The following is a 23,395-nucleotide window of genomic DNA, read 5'->3' as shown; positions in this document are numbered from 1 at the left end:
CACTGCCTTTCCTCGTGCCTTTTCACTTTCACAAGGAGCTAAGGGTGGTTATTATTGCGTAAAAGTTCTCAGGAATTCAAAGTTCTTTTTCCTGCCGTTCCTTCGTCGCACTCTCAGAACTCGCAGACGAGGCATGCTGACGTCGAAGCATGCACAGCGTCCGATGCCCGACAATGGGCCGGCGAAGCGTGCGCCCGAGTCGGCAGCTTTTCTGCGCTCGTTGGCGCGTCCCCACGTTCAGCGCGACTCTGGCGCGGAACGCGTTCGTGCTTCCGTGTCGGTCGATAACGAAACAGTGCTTGAACGCGCGCGCGCTGGCAGCGCTGTGAAGAAATAGCCTTCGCGACACCGTTGAAGAGCGTGCCGTGGCTTTCTTGAACGTGGGCATGACGTGGTCGACAGTCAGGCATTGCTTCTCTTTTGTCAAAGATGAGGAGTACGCCGGTGCGCGTAGGTCGACGTATAAAAGCAGATTCCCGCGCATATGTGGAATCAACTTGGCCATGCAAATGGAGTTCCTTGGTTGAGAAAAGAATCTTATTTTGCGGTCTTCTCCAACTCATTTATTCCGTTTTCTTATATGGTGGATTCCGAAAAAAAGAAAGAAAAATAAAGAATTCAAGTTTTACGCGTCTCGAAGCGAGTACGTATAGCCCAGTCGATATATGGCGTGGCCCTGCCGAGCTCGAGGTCGCCGGTTCTATTCCGACCCAGGCGGCCGCATTCCGACGGGTGCGAAAATGCAAAGACGCTCGTGTGCTTAGATTTAAATACCCATAAAAAATACCCCGAGCGGTAAAAATATATCCGTAGTCCCGCGTGCCTCATAAACATAACATCGTTTATTGGCACTTACAAACCAATAATTCAATTTGGGTTACTCTTTCGGACAGTGCCATTACGCAGCGGAAGATCGCTCCATTAGTTGAGGAGAGTTTTGAGCAGCGCCCGGTTTTTAGGGGCCTGTACATCCCCTTACTCCAGGGTTTAAGCTTATGTATGCACAGGCAACGTGTTAGAAAAAGAAATGTGACGCTAATGAAATAGTTCAAATAGCAGTACAAGCCAAAGTCATGGATGCCGGGGTGCATGACCAGGTCTGGTCAATTCAGGATCAAAAAGGGTGAAATGAAAACACAGTGTCAAGTTGAATAGGAACACTAAGCAGACACCCAGGCCATGGCAAACATTCCATATTTCGCATAGCGAACCTTTTTGCAATGTTGCATTGGGGTCACCTGTTTCTTCCCGCAATCGAAGTCTGCCTTTCAGGACCAGCTGCACGGGGGAAAAAAAACAGCTCATTTCTTAGCACCAAACAAAAAGTTGCCCGTGTCGTGGATATATAGGACAAATCAAAATAAAGCCTTATGGAGAAAGAAGAGCAAGATCAGATATGTGCGGAGCGGTTCTTTTCTAATCTACGAAAGCTCGGCAACCATCAGCGAGCCGCACATGGCGCTACCCAAGGTGGGGCTGCAGCGCCCGCGTACCTAGAAAAAATATGCCAAAAGATGTGTGGGAGTTGAAGAAAGGAATTTTTTTCATTTTCGCTTTCACTTCCTGCTGCCCGCAGGCGCCTTATTTCGCGTGGGGCGTGTGCCAATGGGGCGTTCGCTCGAATCCCAGGCGTGGATGACGGATGACGACCGAGATGGATCGTTCCTTTTCTTTCTGCGCTTGCTCTCACGAATGAGCCATTCTGCTGCCTTTAGTGAGGAAGCAGAGCTTATTATTACTGCCCCGTATAGAGAAAGAGAGGATCCCAATAGAAGGAACATGGCGGCAGCGCTTGGGCAACGAGAGGATGGAACGCGCAGCCACGTGGATCACCCAGTGCGCTCTTTCTTCCACGTCACCAGGAACAGCCAGTGATGCTGCTCTTCACTGCCTTGATAATATTAACATCAGTTAAAAGAAGAAATCGCTCGGTCAAATGTTTTGCTCGTCCTGTTTGTTTTGCTTTCGAAGTTTGCCCGACAGAGGAAATGGCGTGCGCGCAGGGCCCTTGTGATATGCCGATGGCAGGGTGTACATGTACTACGTGCCGGCTTTTCATCGTCGGCATGTTTGATGCACTCCTGGCGATCGCGACGCACCGCTTGCGGAGTTGGCAGCTGAGAGGATAGTGGTTCATGCTGAGGCCATGCGTTGATTACTTCCCGGGTTTTCGCCTTACTGCAGTCACCTAGAGGGGCTCTGGGTCCTAAGGGAAAATTATGGAACCAGCCTTTGGGTCGTTTTTGGCAGTCATTTAACACATTCTAGATTACCCGCCGCAAGATATATTTTCCTAGGGCCGCAGCCTCACGAGGAATAGATTATTAAGGTAAAATCAAGAGGAATGCAGGTCATGACGGTGCTCTTGAACGGACGTTGGGTGTTGCTCCGCATGACTGATGACCCCTTGAGTGAATGATGGAGTTGGTTATTTGCTGTCGACTCCCGGCAAATAGGCTTGCGCGTGCACAATAGTGACCCACGAGCGATGGCAGGCAACCAGTGTATACCAGCACATCTGTGGAGCTCCTATATGAGCCGTCCATCAAATGCGCCAGCGTTCTTTATCGAACGATGTTCATTTCATGGGCAAGGGAGGTTTTATGCATCTGTTCCCTTCACTTAGTGCAAAAGAGAGAGACAGAGGAAAGGGGAAAGGCAGGGAGGTTAACCAGAGGGGAAGATCCGGTTTGCTACCCTACGCTGGGGAAAGAGGGTAGGCGGAAGTAAAGTGATGACAAAGTAGAGATAAAGAAAGAACGAAAGGAGCACAGACACAATCACAGTCGGTCACTGTCACCGCATACTGTCACCGCACAGCACAGTAACACTTGCAGCACTATAAACATCTCTTCAGGCTGCAGCCGCTTGTCTAATTCTGTTGTCCTTAAAAACTGCAACAATGCCCTCATCGCCCTCTGTTGCGATGGCTTGTGATGACGGCATTTTAAAAGAAGTTCCTCTGTTAGAGGTCTTCGGTCAAAGCGCGCTAGTATGCGAAAGAGTTATACGCCCTGATCCAAGTATAGCGCTTCTTTATTTGGAATATATGTCAGGTGGTCGCAACTGGTTTTATTCGAACCCTAAAAGATCAAATAGAAACAATGCACATTTAGCTAAGTCGTACCTAAGGTAAAGGTAGTCGAGAACTCACTATCGTCCACGTGCGAATTCATGACAGCAGTGTCGGCTTACATTTGGCTACATCTTGCTTTCCTGTGCCTAGTCAAGCATGATCAAAACGTAGAACTCATCTGTTTCTGGCCTTCGAACTAGTATTGCTTTCCACAGTATTGCTGTTTTGTTAAAGGGCGCATTCGGTTAGCTTCGCTTTATCTTTCATCCTGTCCTATTTTCGTGACGACAACAAAAAGCCATCAGCACATGTCGGCTTCTCCCTTCCCAAACCCTATGCGCACGTTTTTTAAGCTATTTAGGTCCAATGAACTTCACGACACTGGCAGCAAACATCTACCAAACCTTCCTCGAAAGCATTCGTTCCTCGTTTGTAACTATACCACCGAGGTATGGTTTAATTAATGCGTTGGTGAATTATTCATGTCGACAGAAACTGCAGTAACCAACTTTCATGTCTATCAAAGCTGCCAAAGTTCTGACCTGCTAAGAGACAAAGGGAGTATAAACGAGCTAGACCTTTTCCGAATGGCTGAGCGGCAAACATAATTTATCGTATCGTACCAGAGAGGACGCCAGTATTTATATGCTAGCGGCGAGTTTACAGAATGAACTTCTCGGAATTATCGACCCATAACATTACCATGCATCACACTTGTAATCTGGGTTATCCTGTGCTAGGTGCCGGCAAACTTCTCCAGTGCAATAAAGAGCGCCTTTCTGTCTTTCGTGCACGCACTCTCGCACGCACACGTGGATGTAGTTGAGCATGCCGTCTTAAACTTCCATTCGTGGTGCTTTCAGTAACCTGTGTGTAATCTCAAAAACTACGGAACGAGCTGTTCTGTTGCACAGCTTCCCTGTTCCCTTTGTTCGTTTGACAGTTTACGCACGTTTGGGAAAACCGCTTTATTCCAGCAGTCCGTCAATTTCACTTCATTATGATTACTCTTTCTTGTTCGTCTCATAGTTCATGAAGAAAACCGACGACAAAACATTGATTTTCAGCTACTTGCGAATAATTAATTCCAAGTGTACATGGCAGGTCCGTGCCCTTAAAAACAGATGTGTCGCATAGGCACCCGCAGTGTGTTCGGTGCTGCCGACTGGGCTTTTGACGATATACTACACAGGAATATAAAGTGAAGCTTGATTCATAAATAACTTCTCTAACACCGAAACAACCAACCTCATCATGAGTGGAGGCTTGCTAGGCCACCAAAGAGGGGCAAGGAAAGACGGTTGGCAAAGGCAGGTTGAATGCCCCGCATCAGATACCGGTTGCGTCGTGAATATTCACTGCGCCATCTCGAGTTTTGTAGACTTTTCAATAAAGAATGATTTGATTGCCTTCTGCAGGTACCAAAGAGTCGAAATTGCAGGTTCTGAGAGCTTTGTGCGCGCAGAGACGGCCGAAATAAGGGAAAGTACATTTGAATCTGTTACGTTATAGAGACTTGCCGTGTTTCAGTGCGAGATGTTAGAAATAAAGCCTGTATTTCATCTTCTCTGACAGTAATCGACGTTCTCCTGTTATATAAATAAAGAGATAATTTTGAAAAAATTCTACACTGAACTGGTTCGGTTTCTCTCTTCAGCATGCCTTTAAGCTATTGCATTGCGTTTATTCACGTAAAATGCTTGTGGCATCGCCATCCGAAGAAAAGTCAGTGTTGCTTTAGGCGTGGAGTTTGGTGCAAAGTTTGACGGGAAACCATCTGTACACCTTATATCGATATAATTGGACTCTGGAGGCCGTGCTTTCGAGTTATACACTGCTCTGAATACTATGCTCGAGTAGACGGGACTCCGACATGGAGGGACACGTAATAGCAATAAGTGTCTTGACATAATCTTACGCCTGAGTGGCCACGTCCACTGCAACTTTCAACGCTAGCGCTACATTACTGTGGCATTCCAGATGTTCACGGGAAGCTGGCGGATTGAAGTCATTACAGTGGACGAGGGATGTCGCTGCCGTACCCATCGTTCCTACCAGGGCAGGTGAAAACAAGTCCCGTGATTGACTCCCGCGACATTCCTTGTTAAAGCAATGCTGATTATTATTGCGAGATGCAGCAGAGAGCGCGTTGTGAGGTAACATTTTGGTTGAACGGACATGGTGGTAATAGTTAATACACAGATGTCTCTAGATTTTTTTTTTTCCTTTTCTTTGAATAACCTTGTCGGCGCTTATATTTCTCTTATTCGTGCTATATTGTCCCGACAGCTCCATATATATAATTTATATGGCCGTGATAGCTCTATGCAGCTATTATTACCTATCGCTTGATTGCTTCCAGAGCATTTACACTTGCCAAAAGAATGAGTAACAGATGTATGTCAATCTGTGCACTTGATTCTTCAAATCTGTACACGCGAGTCCTCACACTCTTTCGAAGTACTACAGGGGTTCGTTTGCTGATTCTTCTTAGAGATGATTCATCACCACCCCCCTTTTGGTAATGCGGCTGCTTCTTTGATGTCGCTCTTAGCTGACCTCGAACCTAGAGCCGGTAAAACACAACGTGAGACAATGCAGATTACCACCTATAAAGCTCCGCGCAAATATGTTGTCTATTTGTGTGAGATGTGCGCAAGACAACTTTTATGTTAATCAGTGATAATTTCGTTTTAAAGCAAACGCTTGGCACTCCGACGCAGGTTGATTTGCTTATTGATACCAAGCACACCATCGTAGGTTAGCCTTTGTCACACGAATACGGCTGCGAAACTCTTTAACAGCTTGGGTGTAAAATAATTGGGGTACTTGAACGTCACTCTGAAGCATTCACCGGATAGTGCGATACAACACGGTGGTCATTTATTGAACGCATTAAAATTTACAAATATTTTAGTCATCTTACAATGTTAAATTGCGATTCACAATTTGTATCTGTGCGCATGACAGCTAAGGTATATGAGGTATCGACTACACTGAAATAAAATGTTGATAGCATATCTAAAAAGGCCGTCGTGTACACAGATTCGTTAAGCGCGTTAAAAGGCCTGTGTTCAAAGTGTGAGCATCAGCGCCCACTTATAGGCGGCACCTCATACATAATACTTTCTTCCACGAGTCAAGCTAAATCTGTTCGTTGCTGCCGGGTCCCAAGTCACGTCAATATTATTAGTATATAGTGAAAAACTGGATGAATGCGCATCGAATCCTGCCCATAAAAGAGCATCTAAAAGAATACTGCTGAAGACAGCCTCCTAGCTGTTCGACAGGCCCTCATGTCGAAATGGCAATGTGATTGGGAACTGCGAAAAAATAACGCACTCTATATTACGAAACTTCTGCTTCGTGAACGGAAAACATGTCGCCACCAAGAGCGTTTTACTCTCTTCGTGCCGACATGTTTTCTGTGATTCTATGCCGCTTACGTATAGGACGCCGCCATCTAACGCACAACCATGTTGAGAAATAAGCAATGATCTCTATGCAATAAATGTCAAGAACCATTAGCAACACACATTTTAATTACATGCTGTGCTATTGAGACACAAAGACGAAAATACTATGGCGAATTATACACAGCGTGCTGCGTGCGTCTTTTGCGGGCGTTACCAAGTTCTTAGACGAGTTTGGCTTTTTTAAGCAACTTTGCGGTAATGCAACTATACATAGTTGCTTTCGTTTTTCATTTATACTTATCATCTTGTGGTTCGTGCAGGATAGCTGTATTGCCTTCGCGGCATTAAACCAGATATATCTGAAATTGTCAAAAATATACGCAGAAGAAGCGTTTGAAATCATAATATAAAACTGAAAGTGGTTTTTAACAAGGCCGGTGCACAAGCCTTACGCCTCCTTGATCAGTTCTATTACGAACAAAGTACTTCCTATCGTTCGTGTGCTAATTAACAGACACACTAACTTCCAGCATCTGCTAGAACAGCTGCTACGCCGAGGGCTGTTGCCTTCGATGCATCGCTCAAAACTGTACTCTTCGGGGCTGTGCAGACAGCGTTCCTATCAACGAACACTGCAGCTTGCGCTGCCAGTGCCACATGGAAATTTTCCCTAATCAGCTGCTGTTCTGTAGTCTATCGACACTATAATATGTATAGTTAGTAAAAATTCCTGAATCCCACGGGTGTACATGATAGACATTAGGAACACTGCCTGCTACACTACTGGATACTGGTGGCTTATGTTTATCTTTTTCTCTCGCTTACGCCAACTTTTTCTTTTATTCCCGTGCCCTGCCCTTGTGTGCCGGGTAGTCAAACAGAACAACCTTTGGTTAACTTTTTTCTCTTCTTTAACATTTTTCTCTTCTCATTCACCACTGCAAGAGAATCTGGGTTGGCGTAACGTAAGCATTCCTGTCCCTCGATTCCATCCCTTTCTTACCAGGAGCCGCTTACGGCCTGAAGGCTACGGCGATAGCCTTCAGCGCTCGCACCACTGACGGAGCGGAAAGGAAAACAATTGGAATAGAATCGTTACGTTATCCCGGTACAGTAGGGAATATAACGTCACAGGGCTGCCAGGAAAAAGTTGATGGCGTGAAAGATGGCGAAATCCGGATAGACGTTTCTGCCGACGAATGAAACTCTCCCCAATGTTCGCCACCTTCGAGCCGCTTCGAGAACTCTCATCATGGAGTCCCGAAATGAGCGACGCTCACTAGCGCGAGCACGGGTAGGATCAGAAATTGCGCATGTGCCATTTTGTTATTTTTACGCAGCTTCCGGCCAATGATTCGTTCCTGTATAGCAACGAAGCCACGCGCGGCACGTGGCTGCAGCCTCCTCGTGGCATCAGGGAAGCAAATTTCCTCTCGCTCGGCGTGCTTCGTGACAGGAACAATTAATGAGCCATTTATCATGGCCGCGCGTTCCGCGGCTCGTTCTTCCCGCGTCGCTCATCTCGGCCTCGTTGCCACAGATCCCTTGGGCACACTGGCTTCCGCGGAGAGCTAAGCCTCTGGCGGACCCCCGCCCCCGAACCCCCAGTAGATACCCGCGCGCGCCGCCGCCCCCCTCTCTTTTGCTCTTTGCTCCCGGCCGCGGCGCGCCATGCAACCTACGAGCCTAGAAGAACGAGGGAAAGAGTTTCTATGGGAACGCCCGTATATCGCGCAATAGGGAAGCGTTGCTGTACATATATGAGAAGACGCAGTTGATGAGAATTTGTTCGCATCTTTTTCTTTTCTTTCTTTTTAGCTGCAAGCTGAAGCATGACGGAAAGCGCTGAAGCGTGAGGAGATCTGTGGCTACGTTGTGTCTTCGGTTGTGCGTTAGAGTGAGGCGCCTGTAATCTTGTGTTTCGAGCACTTCGTGCTGCGTAGCCAGCTAAGATCATGGACGACGGTGTGAGCCTCTCGTCTGCTGCTCGGTCTAATACCGTGCAGTGATGCGTAAGCTGAATGCTCGCTCTTTCTTCGATCGTTGTCTGTGCAAGCAGACTGTTGATCTTTTAGCATAACGCTGGCTGCTCTTCATGTTTCACGGCTCTCTCTAATACTCTTGCCGATACCGGCGCTACTGAAACTGATACTGGTGGCATGATCAGCCTAAACCATGCAGCGCTTTGCGAGTCAGGCCTGGCATTTATTCAGGAGTAAAGTTTACGACGCTGTTAACCCGTATGAACGCATGGTGACTTCCCGGTTTTTGACTACTCTGCTAATGATAGCGTTGGCCGACTGCGCATTAGTTGGTCACAGCATCGGAGATTATACGAAAGCCGATGTTCAGCTGGGTAACTAACTACCGGCTGCTGGGTTACAAAATATTTATCAGTATGGAAATATGTATGCTCGCCTCGCGTCTTGTGTGTGAGTGATCCTTTCAATTTTGTCTGCGCTGTTTAGGCTTCAACTTGTGAATAAAGGCACTGACCATTGTAAGACAGCTTTCACAACGCTGAACAAATTTAAACTTCGTACACCAAGCTGCCGTCTGCCACTTGCCCTGCGAATTTTTTTTTTTACCGGTCATGCAAATAAACTTGCGAGCAGATAGTCTGCCACAAAGCAGGTTCTTCTGCTTCACGTTGGCGCATTCGGTGGTTTTCTGCACCTGTAGAAAGCTTCACAGCTTGTAGTTCGTCACTAATTTGTTGATACACGGAATGTGAGTGCTCTCATAATTTACAGGAAATCAAGGTCATATTATGAGTGACCGTTCCCCTGGAGTTGAACAGTTATTATCATCATGCACATTGATTCGTAAATTCTAAAGTGTCTGTACCAAGTTTAATCTTTCGCAAGTACTTCAGCAAGAATACACAAAGGGAGTTAATCTAAAATTGGCATATCATTATTTTTGTTTAGAACATCTGCGTCTTTCGTCCCTCCAAAAATGCAATAATAACTAACCGCCGAAGCGTACATCATAGATAGTCAAATAAGTGTGTCGCCAGCCGAATGTGCCGTAAAGGCAATAGCAACACCGAAACACAATGCGAACATTTCCAAGAAGCCAATGGTATTGAAATTTCCCGACACCACCTGGTGCACATTTCCCTTCTATCTTGACTTGATTTGGGACATCTGCAAAGCATGTCGTGCCGCCATTTCCCGAAACTAGTCGTTCTTTTCTTGTTTTTTTTCTTTTAACTCACAAGATCATAGTATAAGCCGTCTTTTCCCCATTGCACGTTTTCCTCATCCCACGCTTCTCTAATACCTTCGACGGGAATTAAAAATTTAGTGGTCCCATATATTGTTGAACTTGCATGCCAACGAGGATAAATTATAAAGTGAGTGAAATAAAGTAGGCAGAATAAGGAAAGCATCATCGGCGCATCGTTTTCCGGTCCCTGTACCTCTTTCTCTTTCTTTCTTTTCTTCCAGGAGATGACATTCTATACGACGTTGAATAACGCATAGGCACAAGTTGGTTTCGGGCTGTCTTCGCAGTCGAAATTGGATTCGCCTCCTCACTCAAGGAAAAAAAAATGGAGGGAGAAAGATACCGTACGCCTGTTTCCGTACTGCATGCCCCAATGAAGATACGCACAAATTTCCGTGCCGCCGAAGCCGGGCTCACGCGCAATCGCCTCAGAAAAAGCACGCGGTAGACAAAATGAAGCAGCAGCAAGCCACCGCAGCGTTCTGAATTAAAATGTATGCAAATCCGATCTCCTCCTTCGCTGCCTCCTCTGCAGGTAACGTGCGGTGCCAGTGACGGACCGGCGGAATTGAATTTGGGCCGCACGCACGGAGAATGACTGCATATGACGAAGGTTGCCCCGAGCAGCTCACCACGTGGACACCGACACACGGACAGCCGGTGCTGCCAGTGCGCGCCAGGTGAGGTCGGGGGTCAACAAAGCCCAAAATTAGGAGTCGAAATGGCTGAATATGCCGATTTCTAGGAAAATAAACAATGTTTGCCATTTTCTTAAGAGTGGGCGCTAACTTAAGCTTTCTTCGTAGACCGCAAGTATTCGATTGGCGAAGCGCATACAGTATACAGAACTGTACAAAACTGTAATCGAGAGTGAAACATTTGCACGGAGAGACAAAAAAAATATTCCCCGAAAATTACGATACTCCCTGATGCCGGACGCGGTCGCCGAGTTAGTACGGATCCACATCTGCTCCTCGAAGTTTTCACCCTATCAACGGAACCTTCTTCGATAGCACTCCAAACTTATACTATGAAGACGTCTCAAGGTACCCACCTTCCGGTGAGACGAAGACGAACTTTTCATCGTTTCTGCGCAATTGATTGAAGAATTTGGGCGGCTTGGCCGGCTTAGCCGGCCGCCGGCCACTAAGCCTAGTCCTTGGCTGGACGTCACCTCGACACCACCGACGCCACGCGCGTTCGCGGGCTTATGAAGCATGGAAATCGAGCAAGCAGCGGCGTCCACTACGACATTTGGCCACTGGCGCACCGTAGCGAGCCGCGCCAGCAGCAAGCCACGACTGTGCTTGTTAAATTCACGGCATGCCTGAACCTTGCCGCAATTGACGTCGGTAGCCTTGGCAACGCTATCCGCTCGGCGGCAGGACTCAACACAGTGGAACGCAGCGACACATATATACTTCAAAATCCGCACCACACAAAACCTGGTGGCCGTTGATACCTATCGTCAATCTGCTGCCGACAAGCTCACTGAACTAAAGGGCATCACTATCAGCGATGCAGCTTACGAGACAAACACCTACGTAGCCGCTGATCCTATGAACGCACGCGGCGTCATACATGAAATGCCCACCTTGGTCTCCGACGGAGAGCTGCAGAGTATTGTGGAAGTAGAACAAGTGAAAATCCTGACAATTCGCCGAATAGGCTCGTCCAACACCATGATAGTGGCGGTGGAAGGCCCACGTTTGCCCACATTTGCCCTTGTTAATCGCATTGTCCAGCGCCTCTACCCATTTCGACATAGAAGTTCGCTGTGCTCGAACTGCTTCACGCTCGGTCACGCCACCGACGTATGCCCAAATCGTTCGACGTATTGCATGTGCCATCAATGCAGTAGAACATTTCCCAGTGCGCAAAGCATACCCCCCATGAGTGCTTCCCCTACTGCCATAATTGCGGTGGTGAACATTCGCCGACTTCGAAAGACTGCCAAGCAAGGAAAGAAGCGGACCGCGTGGCGCATTCGTGGGCATCCAAGCACCGTCGCCGGCGGATACGCAACACAAAGCCCTTCCGGTATACATCAGATTTCCCTGAATTGCCACAGGGGACACACCGTCCCCATCAACAGGACACAAGAGTCACTATAAGTGACAAGACCCCAGACACCTCCATCACTATTTCCGACCGGTTTGCCGTGCTTCGCCAGACGAGTCGCAGCTGGAGTCGCAGTCGCAGCCGAAGTCGCACTGCCAACCAATCCATAACAAAAAAATCTCCAAAGCTCATGAGCTCACCCACGTGGTTAGTTTTCCGGGTCCCCCGTGCCTATGGCCATCCGAATTTAACCCAAGGGAATACAGAAAGACTTTGCACAAGGAGCGCACATCACTTTTAAAGCAACTTCGCGCCAACGCAGTCGCCTTTATACTCCTCTTGCTAACCTCTCGCGGGAAGACAGCGCCATTCTCCGAAGACATCAAACAAACTTAATAGTGACTGCGCTTTTCCGTCACTATATTCAAGGCCTACCTGGGCCACCGAAATGCCCGAACTGCATGGCATATCCGTCCCTAGAGCATTGTCTATGGCATTGCCCTCACACTCAACCCAAACTGCAGTCAGCCCTCTCCAACATTCCAACTAACATCAAGCCACGGTCATGGACGGACTGGCTCACTCCACCACCCCATGCAACTAACATTCTCCTGCCGCTGCTTATCCAGCACGTCAGAGACGGGTTGGGTGAGGACTGGTAGCTGACCGACCAGGGTTGAGCGCCGGACGCTGGCGTAAAAATAAGTTTCTTTTTCTCTCTCTCTTCCTAATGCCAAATTTGAGCGCAGCTCTATATGCGTTTTCATTTTGCGTGTCAATATCTTCTAATATGTTTATATAGGTCAAAGGTTTATATTGGGAAGAGAAGGCTGTGAGTAGCGTAGCTGGCGCGGACAGTCCTCGTGCGGCACATTGCAATCGGAGCGAAGTGTGGCGCGACTACCTCGCTAATCAGGATATCGTGAGAGGCAGCGCGTGGGTGACACGTGGGTGCGATTCACAGCAGCCGCCACAGACAAACCTTCGCTCATGCAGCGCTTTGTTTTCATACAGACGACGCGCGCTACTCTAACGCCCTGTCGTAGTCATCGTCGCCGCACAGCCCGTCTTGTGCCACACTACGCTTTTCTTCTCGCCCTTTCGTTCTACCAACGACGAGAGTGGCGCTTCGTCGGGGTGAAATCGTGCCACCAGAGTAAGCGGCGACAACACCCAAGGGAGCGTCACATCGAGCCTTACTCGTAGCCGCTCGCCATCGCCCTTTGCAGGAGCTGTGATCCCAGTCACACTCTGGTACCGTGGACTGACCTTAGCAGTTGACGCCATGAACCAGCGTAGCCATTCCTACCTCACGGCACCCTGCCCTCCTCTCCACCCTCGGAAGTGCAGATGCGATCGCCTACGCGGCTGCGGATGCCGTGGCCGCCGGCAACTCAGCGCATGCATAGGCCCTTTTTCCTCCGCTCTTGCTCCTTTTTCCGCCTCTGCTTTCACTGTAGCCTCTTCCTCCTTCACTTTCCTCCTCGCGCTCTCTTCTTTCATCTCCCGCTGCACTCCGTGTTCGCTTTCATCGTTCGCTCGGTCAAGAGGCACGACGCCGAGGCACGCCCACGCTCATCGCAGGAACGGGCGCCTATACAAGTGCTGCGCTCTAATAGTATCGTACCATTAAAAGATGACCGGCCGCTTTCGGAGCAGACGATCCTGGAATGCCGGCCACACAAGAAGCCAATCAAGACACTCTTGAAGTTTATACTTTCGAGTGCCCCCTCTATTAGAAAGACTTGGGTACTCCCAAGCGTTCCTCGCTTCCTCTATTTGGTTTTCCTGAATGTGCTTGGATTTTCTGGAATTCTTTCAGTATTTATTCAGCCCTTTCCGCAATGTAGGGGTAACACAAGGAAAGTTTCTATTCCCATTAGTCTGCCTGCCTTTCCCACATGATTTCTTTCTCTCCTTATGTCTGCAATAAAAGAGAAATGAAATGCCAATGATTAATTATCAATCATATTTATTTTTGAAGAGACGATTCAATAATTTGCATCCAACACTATCTCAGTCCACGTACATGAGTTACTAAAGATCCTTCGACCATGACCGTGCGCGTCGATGGCACAGAAAGCAGCGAAATCGTTATTGCATTACCTCAAATCCACAGGTCTCTGCAGCTGTTTCTATGCCTAAGGCGCATATTAAAATGGGCGCGAAACTGCACTCTATCTCTCTTCTCTTTTTTTTTCCCTGTATCTCTTCTCCCCCAGTGCCGGGTAGCGAACCGGACATGCGTCTGTTTAATGTCCGTGCCTTTCCTCGCTTTTGTTTCTCTCTCTTTCTGAATCCCAGTTTCCTAATATATTATGATGCGCTACTAACCTCAGGTTGGTACAGTGCAGACGTAACAGCAATAAATTAATGTGCATGACCTTTTTTTTTGTCATTGGCACTAGCCTTTCAAGAAGCGAAAATACTTTGTGCAGAATGAGTACTATTTTAAAAACAGGATTTTTTTTTATGAATGGCGTACTTACTAGGTCTTTCTCTTCTTTTTTGCGCTTGGTTCATGAAGAACGAATAACGCGACGCACGATTCGCAATGATAGATCTAGGAGCCCCTGGGTGGCAAGAACATTCCAGGTGCATGTAATATACACATTCTGCGCGTATTTTTAGTAAATTGCGAGCTTTGCTTGTGCACTTGCTCTCTCAAAAGTGTTGCTCTCCTCACACTTTCATTGCAGAAATATAAGCTAATTTAGAAAATCGTCCTTGATGTCTTTATTCTGGTCAACGTTGGATATTCTGATGTAAGCAAATCGACGTAAATCGAACCATGGATTTTCGCTAGGTGGAGGATGATTCATTTGAGACCACCTTCAATGTAGAATGAGAGAAAAGGAAGAAAAGAAAAGCAAGAAAAGGAAATGTATGAACGCAAGTGTCTAGTTTCTAAGCCTGCACAGGGGAAAGGGAAAGAAAAATAACATGGGGACCGTTGTGGAGGTGGCTGTATCCCAGAATTAATCATAGAAAGACAGCAAATCAGGAACAAGGACGTGCTTCCTTCTTTGCGTTGGAAACTAACCGTTTGCTTTTGGCACTAGCATTCTCTTTTGTATTCCTCTTAGCGAAAGAGCAATAAGTATTGTTAACCGACAGCTGAATTACGAATTTTTTGTTCATTGTACCGATCGATATGAGCTCTTATATAAACCATTAATTTGTGTCGTTCACGCAGTAGTGCTATTTACGCACCTCCATCTTTTCCGCTCTCAAAAACGTCTAGCGAAATATTAAAAGGGCCGACTCGGTGTCATTTGGGACATCCTTCTACCTAGCTGCAAATATCAAAATGATGAAACGTTGCCTGTTATCGTACCTGCTCTGAAATGTAAGCCCTGATCTCATTAGTGAGTGCATCTATCGCAAGCTTTCCCGAAATGCCGTCAAATGGCGTTGATATCTAGTTTGTAAAAGCTTCCTTTCACTATCATTTCCTTGCAGTGCATATTTACAAATTTTTCTGGTTCTTTAAAGAATGCCTTTTGTAAACTACACCGAGAGCCCATCCTGTCTTCTCGTAGCCGGCACTGAGCCGACCACTAGACTAACGGTAATGGATTAAGAGGTGCAAAGAAGCTCCGCGTGCGGCGCTCGTTGCATGCGTTCATTACCCGTCAAGCGAGCGCCGCAGTGGTGATCAGTCTTCTAATCTCCCGTGTCATAAATGCGTAGCCACGGTGCGACAGCATTTTGCAATGTCGCCAGTGGTATCGCGCTGTGCTTTCTTTTGCCTTCGTTCCGGCGAACAAGGGACGCTTTTTCCAAGTTGCGGTAGGCTTAATCCACAATAATCGACCACTCCACACATAATGCGAAGGACGGATCATAAATTCCTCCGGCAGCACTAGGCTCACGCGTATACGCTGTTGCAATCTACTCGGACGGAACGCGCACTCGTGCGTGTCAGAAAATAATCCCCTGGCTAGCCAAGGATTTTGCCTGACGCCTTTCGGAGCGAAGGATTTGGCCTTTCTGCCAAGCACCGGCTGACTGACGCCCATCGGAAAATTAAAGCTGCCGTTGTGTAAAGCAACTCTCTGACGACGGGCGCGTGCTTCTCGGCCGAGCGCGTATGTTCGGTCTGACATCGCGCTGAATGAGCTCGCTTGGCTGAGCCGATAACGATGTGACCTACGGTGAAAACGGGCTCGCAAGGATGATGAACTGTGGGGACTGTGTCGGCTATAGAAAGATTCTTTCTTGTCTCGGCTGTTGCGAGAAAAGCCATGCCGCTATCGGTTCTTTATCATTTAGTGTTCTCTTTTCTTTATATTTAAAGGCGTGCATTAAAGCTTTAAAGCACGAAGGAGGGGGCTTTTCACCGACACGATCGTTGCACCGCGATCCATCAATACTCTCGCTTCCTGTAGACACGAACTGTGTTGGCCGACAACAAACTTCGGTTAGGTCGTAACTCTTCTTTCGACTCACGGGAAAGACGTGAGGCATTTTCTCTCAATGAAACTTCTTTCCATTACAGTACAAACTACAAAGGAACGGTGAGCATGTTGCCGCTATCGCATATGATAAATAGAATCCCTCCTTAGGAAATTCGCTCTGTCCTTAACCACGACATTAGGGCTAGTTGGAATAAATTATGGGTTGCGTGGAGACAACTTACCAAATATAGCTGCGTGCAACAAATAAAACGAAGAAACGGAAAGAAAATACATCGTTGCCCAGTCCCGCGCTCAATAGCACCAAAGCTACGGCGGGCTGGCGAGATACTGCATTCGTATTATTTACGTTCAAAAGCAAAGAAACAATTAATAAACGAAGTCTTGTCTTCCCGATTTTGGTCTGGTCTTAGCATTAGAAATATAGTAAATGTACTGCACTGTTTAATGATGCATTTCGACGTCCATTGACAATTCTGATCGATACATTTTTTTTTTAGATATGCAAGCAGAAGGCATTTAAACGGGGCAAATTCGCAATATTAAGGTGATTCAGCAGAAATTTGCTAAAGTTGACGGCGGTCAGTCACAGTGGCAAGGAGCAGTTGACGGTGGTCAGTCACAGTGGCAAGGAGCAGTCCGCTACTGGACAGCCAACAGATGGCAGCGACGATATGGCGAGTCAGTAAGCAGTCTCGTCTTCCGGGAGTCTAGTAAAGACGTATAACTGGGCATATAACAAGATCGTAAAACTGGGCAAACCTCACGCAGGATACTCGAAATACGCCATACAGAACTACGTATAGTATCCTAGCAAATGAATAATTGAACAGGATCGCGAGGCCTGACGAGACACCAAGCAAAGCTGTGCATGCACCGCGTCCATTTATTTACCTTGTAGTGAAACTTTTCCTGTGCCTTGGTGATGCCGGCGCGATTCCCGATGACCACGTACGTCGCCTGCGCACCGTGGGGGCTCGGTTGCGTCCGGCAGACAACTCTGCGATGAAGGAAACGATACGTGTCACCTTTTTTTTTAGTTATGGGGTTTTACCTGTCGAAATCACGATCTGATTATCAGGCACCCCGTAGTCAGGGACTTCGGAATCATTTGGACCACCTGGGGCACTTTAACGTGCACCTAAATCTTAGTACGCTGGTGATTTCGCATTTCGCTCCCATCGAAATGCGGCCACCGTGGCTGTGACTTGATTCCGTGACCTCGTGGTTAGCAGACCAACACCATAGCCACTAAGAAATCACCGCGGGTACGTGCCGCTTTCGAGCCGTAGAATCGCGCCTCCACCGTCTCTAATAAATCGCCTACTTATTCCTAAAAAAAAGTCGCAGTTCGGCCCGGAAGGCGAAGCATTGACTGCGATAGCAAATTAGTGGACAGCTAGCTATATGAAGTAAGGATCGTAGTTTTATCGGCCGTATGAACAAGCATGGTGCTCGTGCCACGTGCGCAAAAGCAAACATGAACGTATTTAACTCGATGACCGCGGAAACTCGCTGTCAAAACGCTGCAGTGAGGAAACGCGGCAGCAGCAGCGAGCGAATTGACCTTCGTGAAGCCGCTCGCATCAAAGCGAACTAAGTTGTGAAAACGCAGTGGATCGCCGACTCTGTACCCGTCGCAGATGACCTTCAAGATGCAACGGCCCGGTCGGGCGCGCGTGGCCATCCTGAGTAGAACGCGCCCCCTCTCCGAGCCCGTCGCGGCGCGCTTCCTCCCCGCTTTCGTCCGTCGCGTGCTCGAAATTGAGGCACGATCCCCGGTCTACCCTCGCACGCTTTCACTCGCACATACAGCATACGGCACGCGGCGACAATTTTATCGCCCTTTAAGTTTATACGAAACCTCACGGCGACGCCGATGGCAGAAATGCTCCTTGAGCTTCCATTTAACTGCTGTCGCAATAAAAGAAATGGGCCGGGTAAGGCATGCTTTAACATCTGTCGCAAATTTCAAACTTTGCGGAAGACAGGTGTCGAAGAATTGTCGGTGCTGGTTCGACTGCCAGAAGTACGGCATCTGACGTGCCACAGTTCATGCGCTTGACGTTCGGGGCGCCTGCTGAGTGATGACAGTGTTTATGCCTAAGGCAGTCTTTGATTTGTCATTTACACACTTTTTAAGTGTTGTATAGATGTGAAAAGAAAAATTATACTGGGGGGAAATTACGCTGCCTGTACGTGCATGGTGCAAGAAAATAAGGCAAGTAATGTAATGGAGCTCATAGATGGTTACTTTGTAGAAACGCACGCATGCAAGGGTTTTCCTTTGTTTTCTTAATGAAAGAACTTACATACTGTGTGCACAACACGAGTTTGCCACACACAGGTAATTGGGGTGAAATCTCTTAAAATGTGTGATGTTGCTTTCAGTGATCAAACACCCGGTAATTTGATATCCAAAGCGTGAAGAAAACGATTACTGGCCTCGAAGGTTCCCGAGCTGGTTCTGGCATGCCCGGTCTGACAGCGCTAGGTTTTCGAACAAGTGCCGCCCACAAGGACTTTGTTTCATTTGCTTCCTTTTACAGAGAAGCTGTTAGCGCGAGTAGAAGCGCTCGAAAACGTTGTATGTGTGTTTTCATGGTGTCCCTCGCCAATCGGATTCACTGAGTTTATAGTTAGAGAGAATATGGGCGCAAGCTATGGTAATGCACAGAAAAGTTTTTAAGAGGCTGAATTATTTAGGGGTAAATAAAAAATTGCGACGCCCTCGTTTCTTCTTTCAAATCAGATAAAACCTTACAGAGGAGTTGCCGCCGTTTGCTGACGACGGCTACCACCTTTTCGCTTGATTGATAAAGATACGTGATAACGGGCAACGCGAACGAAGAGTAGCGTGAAACTCCAACTACATTTTATTCAGAGAAAACGCTTGTTTAAATACGAACAATATTATGTAGGCCCAGCTATCACACCACATGACGACATTAATGGAAGCAAACCCCGAAGATAACAAATCCTTAAACGTATATGAAAACTTGTATGTTGACACCAGGTACAAATCGTGACACACAAGTTCGACATCACTGGATAAAAATTGTCCGTTTGCCTGGCCGTTCTATAACAAGGTTACTTCACCTGCTAAAGGTGATGCTGACGCACGCACTCCCTCTGATTTTCGAACTGGAAAAGCACGTCACCTTCACTAAAATCCGACACGCTGCCTGTTACCATAAATCAGCACCAACTCACTACAACTTTCTGTTGTTTTTGATTGATAATACAGGACAGAAATAAAGCATAAATGCTTGCATTAGGCAATATTTGAGCAGCCCTTGTTCCTGGCCTATTTCTTTGTTTCCACTGTCCTGGGAGAGCAAAAGTTCGTAACACTCCTAAGTTTAAAGATAATAGGGTCCATGTTATCGTTGATGGGTGACGAAAGCTTTAAGTGCATATGTCAGTTACAGCTTTTGCAGCAAATTACTGACCGAATTGTTCAATAGCTTTTCAACCATATTTTACGAAACGCGTAGGAAGTTTGCTCAATGCCCTGTAAGGACCCCTTGCGCCACAAACTTGACACTTTGAGGAAATAGGGAAGCATTTATTCATATTTCTTGATAACAGCTTCAAGTACATCAGTTAACTACTGCACCTGTGCGAAATATCCCTAAGGTGGAAGTCACTTTTTTTTTTGTACAGGATTTCTTTTTGTTATTTTACATTTTATATATGCCCAAACATTCTGCATCACGCTGAAAGAATATTATCTTCCTATCACTATTATTTTGGGGTTAGTGAGTTTTTCAAGCCATGCCCTCGTATTGCAAAACTGAAAGTCAGTACTATTTCTTTTATATAGATATTATTCAAAATACTTTTTTCATTTTATGTTGTCTCCGAGCAGCCACACGAGCAAAAGGAGGCTCTAGTGCATCTCTTGGGTGCTACAGCTATGAACCTGGTGCATTTTAGGCCTCTGTGTGCTTTTGACATCTTTCACGTGGTTTGAAGATTTGTTTGTTTTTCTCAAAAGAAGAGCTTGCTCCCCCTAATGTTACGCAAACTTTGACAACTTTGTCTTGAGTGAACATGTTGATATAAACTTTTGCACACTCGTTTCTCACATATAAATATGTGCAAAGAACTATAGCAAAAAAAATTTGATGCAATACTTTTGCATTTACTGCTCATTTTGCAAATACATTTTGTTCAAATTGGCAATGTTTCTCGCTTTGCTTAGTTTCTTAATATGTATCACATTGCATTCATCCTAGTTCATTGCACTGGGCCCCCGCTTAGCTATATAAATGCCAAAGCTTTAATCAATTCAGAAATTCATTAGTTACTTATCACTCCTGGCGCTACTAGAACTTTTGACAAGAATTGGGTCTCAAACAATAAAATCAACCATTTACTGCACTTTAAGTAGTTAAATAAGTTAAATGAGACATGCTTATTTAAGGAAAAAAGTTCTTTAATGGCTCTTCCTATTTAAAGAGCATTTTTGTGTGCGTGTGTCGCCTACCACCTTAAACAAGAGCTTGAAAGCATTATACGAACGTTACCCACTGTTTCCCAGTGTCCCGAAAGAAGTCTACGTTACACCAAGTTTACGTTTGATGATAATGTGGCAGATGTTAACTGGAGAAACGTTAACATCTTTGGATTAATTATGAACCTTTGAAATAATTACTGAACCCACGCTTCCTCTGTATTTTCATTCGTTCCACGAATAACGTAGGTTTCCCTAAAGTGTTCGGTAAACGAAGCGAGGCACCTTACTTAATTTGGTAAAAGGAAGGGGCAGGTTGTGGGCGTCGTGCATACGGGTTATTTACGGCCTTTGCAGTGAAGCCTGTATGCAAACGGTCCGCAGTGTTATACAAACGGTGCAGTATTCAGCCCGATGTCACCAGAGAACTGTAACTGCCACCATGCCCACATTTGGATAAAGAAAGGGCAACAATATTGAAGATAAGCACGCGCAGGTATATGTGTCTAGATAACTGCGCAAAGAATTCTTTCAACCTTTGCAAACAATTCTTTCACCAAGAGCTCGAAAACGTTATATAAGGGCAACACTGAGAACGGGTGAGTCATATGCAGCTAATATTTCAAAGAGCGTGTGGTTTAATTACAGGCACCTGACATTCTTAATGCAACTACTCGAAACAAACAGCTTTGCTAGAAATATGGCTGTGATTCTGCAAGGTCGCAGGAGCGCATTGTCGTTTTTGTTTGTTTGTTTTTCTTCTGCTGTTTTTCTTAATTCCTTTCTGCGCGTAGAACGCCTATCAAGCAGCCTCGAATCTAGTTCAGTTCCCACTACAATCTCAAGTACTTGTTTTTGTACCTCAGGCTATTGCAGGCGCTGACGTCCTTATATTGAAGGACAAATGTGTGCACTCCTTGAAACCCTGCAGTCCACTATTGTTTTTTCTCCTTCCCTCTCTTTTGGGCAGCGTTTTCTGAACGATATGTTCGTACTCGTAACCATTTGTACAAACGTTATTTTGTTATTCACAAAGTATAGAATGCTTATTTAAGGAAACGATGTCCAGACAGCTTTCAAAGTGAGAGTTCTGAAAACTTTCCTGACAAGGGAAGGTCTTGCGACAAAGTTTGTCATTAAAATGTAGAAAGCTTCCATAAACTAATGCCGTATAGGGAGCGCACTTACTCTGCTGATGTGGTTATGTTAATGAGCGCACAATGGATAATCTTTCATCAACCAAAACACCCAGGAAAGAACCCTAAGAACCCGCGCTATTCTCACGAGATTTCTCCCGCAAGCGCGCCTTAACGCCGAGTGTGCGTAAGCGACACTTATTCCCATTAGCTTAATAGACTCTTTTAGCGCTGGGATTAATAAGAGAGATCGTGTTTGCCTCATATTTTGCTTCAGTAAAGTTAAATAACGAAGTTGATCAATCACGCCTCCTTACGAGAAAGCGTTCCTAACCTGAGGGTATCTCAGTGGCGTTGACAACGGATCAAGGCCCTATGACACCCATTGAAGACCTCTTATTTCTAGCAGAACAACTAAACCAACAAGCAATAAATAACTAAAACCAGAGCGGAGGAGTAACACTGGTAGTTTCGAAACTTCTTGAATGTTTCTAAGTTTTTGGCCTGAGGAATGGCTCTTGTTACTTGCGACCTATTTTTCGCTTTTCCCGAGCTTGCTGCGTCGTCGTCCTCATAGATAGAGCAGAGCCCATTTAGGGAAAATTGTGCAGATAAGGAAGGTTGTGCCTAGAGTGCGCCTTATGCGCTTCCATTAAAGAGTCGAAAGTTTCTAAAACCTCGCTTTGATTTTAGCTGAGCACTCTTTTTAATGTCTTTGCCATTTTCAAGACGCTCTTGAATGTGTCTGTTCTTATACGCCTTCTTTCAGGAAGAGTAGCTTTTTGTTCTGGCGCTAATTGAAAAGAAGGCCGTAGCAAGTTACCAGGCTTGATCCATGTATTAAGATAATGCCTTCCGAGGCCATGGCTTTTCAAGCGACTAATAAGGCAGGCACTAACCGAACATAATAAATTCACTCTTATCAGGACAGCTTCCCCTAGCAGCCAGATGACTACCGTGTCAGCACCTTATTTAATGAAAGAACGACATGAGAAAACTAAGGTCTAATTATTTACAACTCATAATCACACAGTTTCCTTTGAAAGTAATCGCTCATTCTTACAACAAGAGAAAAAATTATCCCCATCTTTTTAATTATGTGCTTGCGCACTCAAAGTCCGAATGCTCGTTAGACTAGTATATGAACGACCTTCATCAACCATCTTATTACAAATGAGTGCAAAGTACTTAAAGTATAAAAATGAAATATTCAGCCAAAATAAATATCAATTGACGCGAGTGTCCCAATTGGTAAAAAGTGTTGCGGCATCTTTTGTATGACATAAAATGGTAAACATAAGTATGCGTGAAATTACAAGTGCTGTTACAGCGAATTTGTTGCAATTCCTACAAGACAGTTCGAAATGCTTAATTTTATCACTAAGTTAAGAATTTCAGTATGTGGAAGGCCCCGAAATATTGCTACCATGCTCTTCTTATGTGATGTTCTTGTGTAAAGAACGTGTGGATGTACAAAGCTTCTTGCGTGATGACGCAGAAATTTCTATTTGCCAACATATTTATCAAACATTTCCTTGTATTGAGTTTTGATTTTATTACTATTCAAACTTATGAAAACCACGTTCAAATCCACATTT

The 23,395-nt window shown here is 46.0% G+C and overlaps 1 protein-coding gene and 1 long non-coding RNA gene across 5 annotated transcripts in view; one reads left to right on the top strand and one right to left on the bottom strand.

Moving 5' to 3' along the window:
* LOC126521224 (plexin-B-like) overlaps positions 1 to 23,395 on the bottom strand; it is a 487,065-nt gene that overhangs the window by 43,636 nt on the left and 420,034 nt on the right. For all 4 annotated transcript variants that reach the window (XM_055065821.2, XM_055065820.2, XM_055065822.2 and 1 more), the window contains one exon: positions 17,097 to 17,202. In XM_055065821.2, coding sequence (XP_054921796.1) covers positions 17,097 to 17,202 — 106 coding nt within the window. The remainder of the gene's footprint in view (positions 1 to 17,096; positions 17,203 to 23,395) is intronic.
* LOC129382232 (uncharacterized) overlaps positions 1 to 23,395 on the top strand; it is a 113,908-nt gene that overhangs the window by 2,627 nt on the left and 87,886 nt on the right. The gene's annotated exons all lie outside the window — the stretch shown is intronic.

Source organism: Dermacentor andersoni, chromosome 6, assembly GCF_023375885.2.
Source record: "Dermacentor andersoni chromosome 6, qqDerAnde1_hic_scaffold, whole genome shotgun sequence".
NCBI lineage: Eukaryota > Metazoa > Arthropoda > Arachnida > Ixodida > Ixodidae > Dermacentor > Dermacentor andersoni.
The sequence above is the reverse complement of the archived record's forward strand: the minus strand, read 5'-3'. Positions and strand labels throughout refer to the sequence as shown.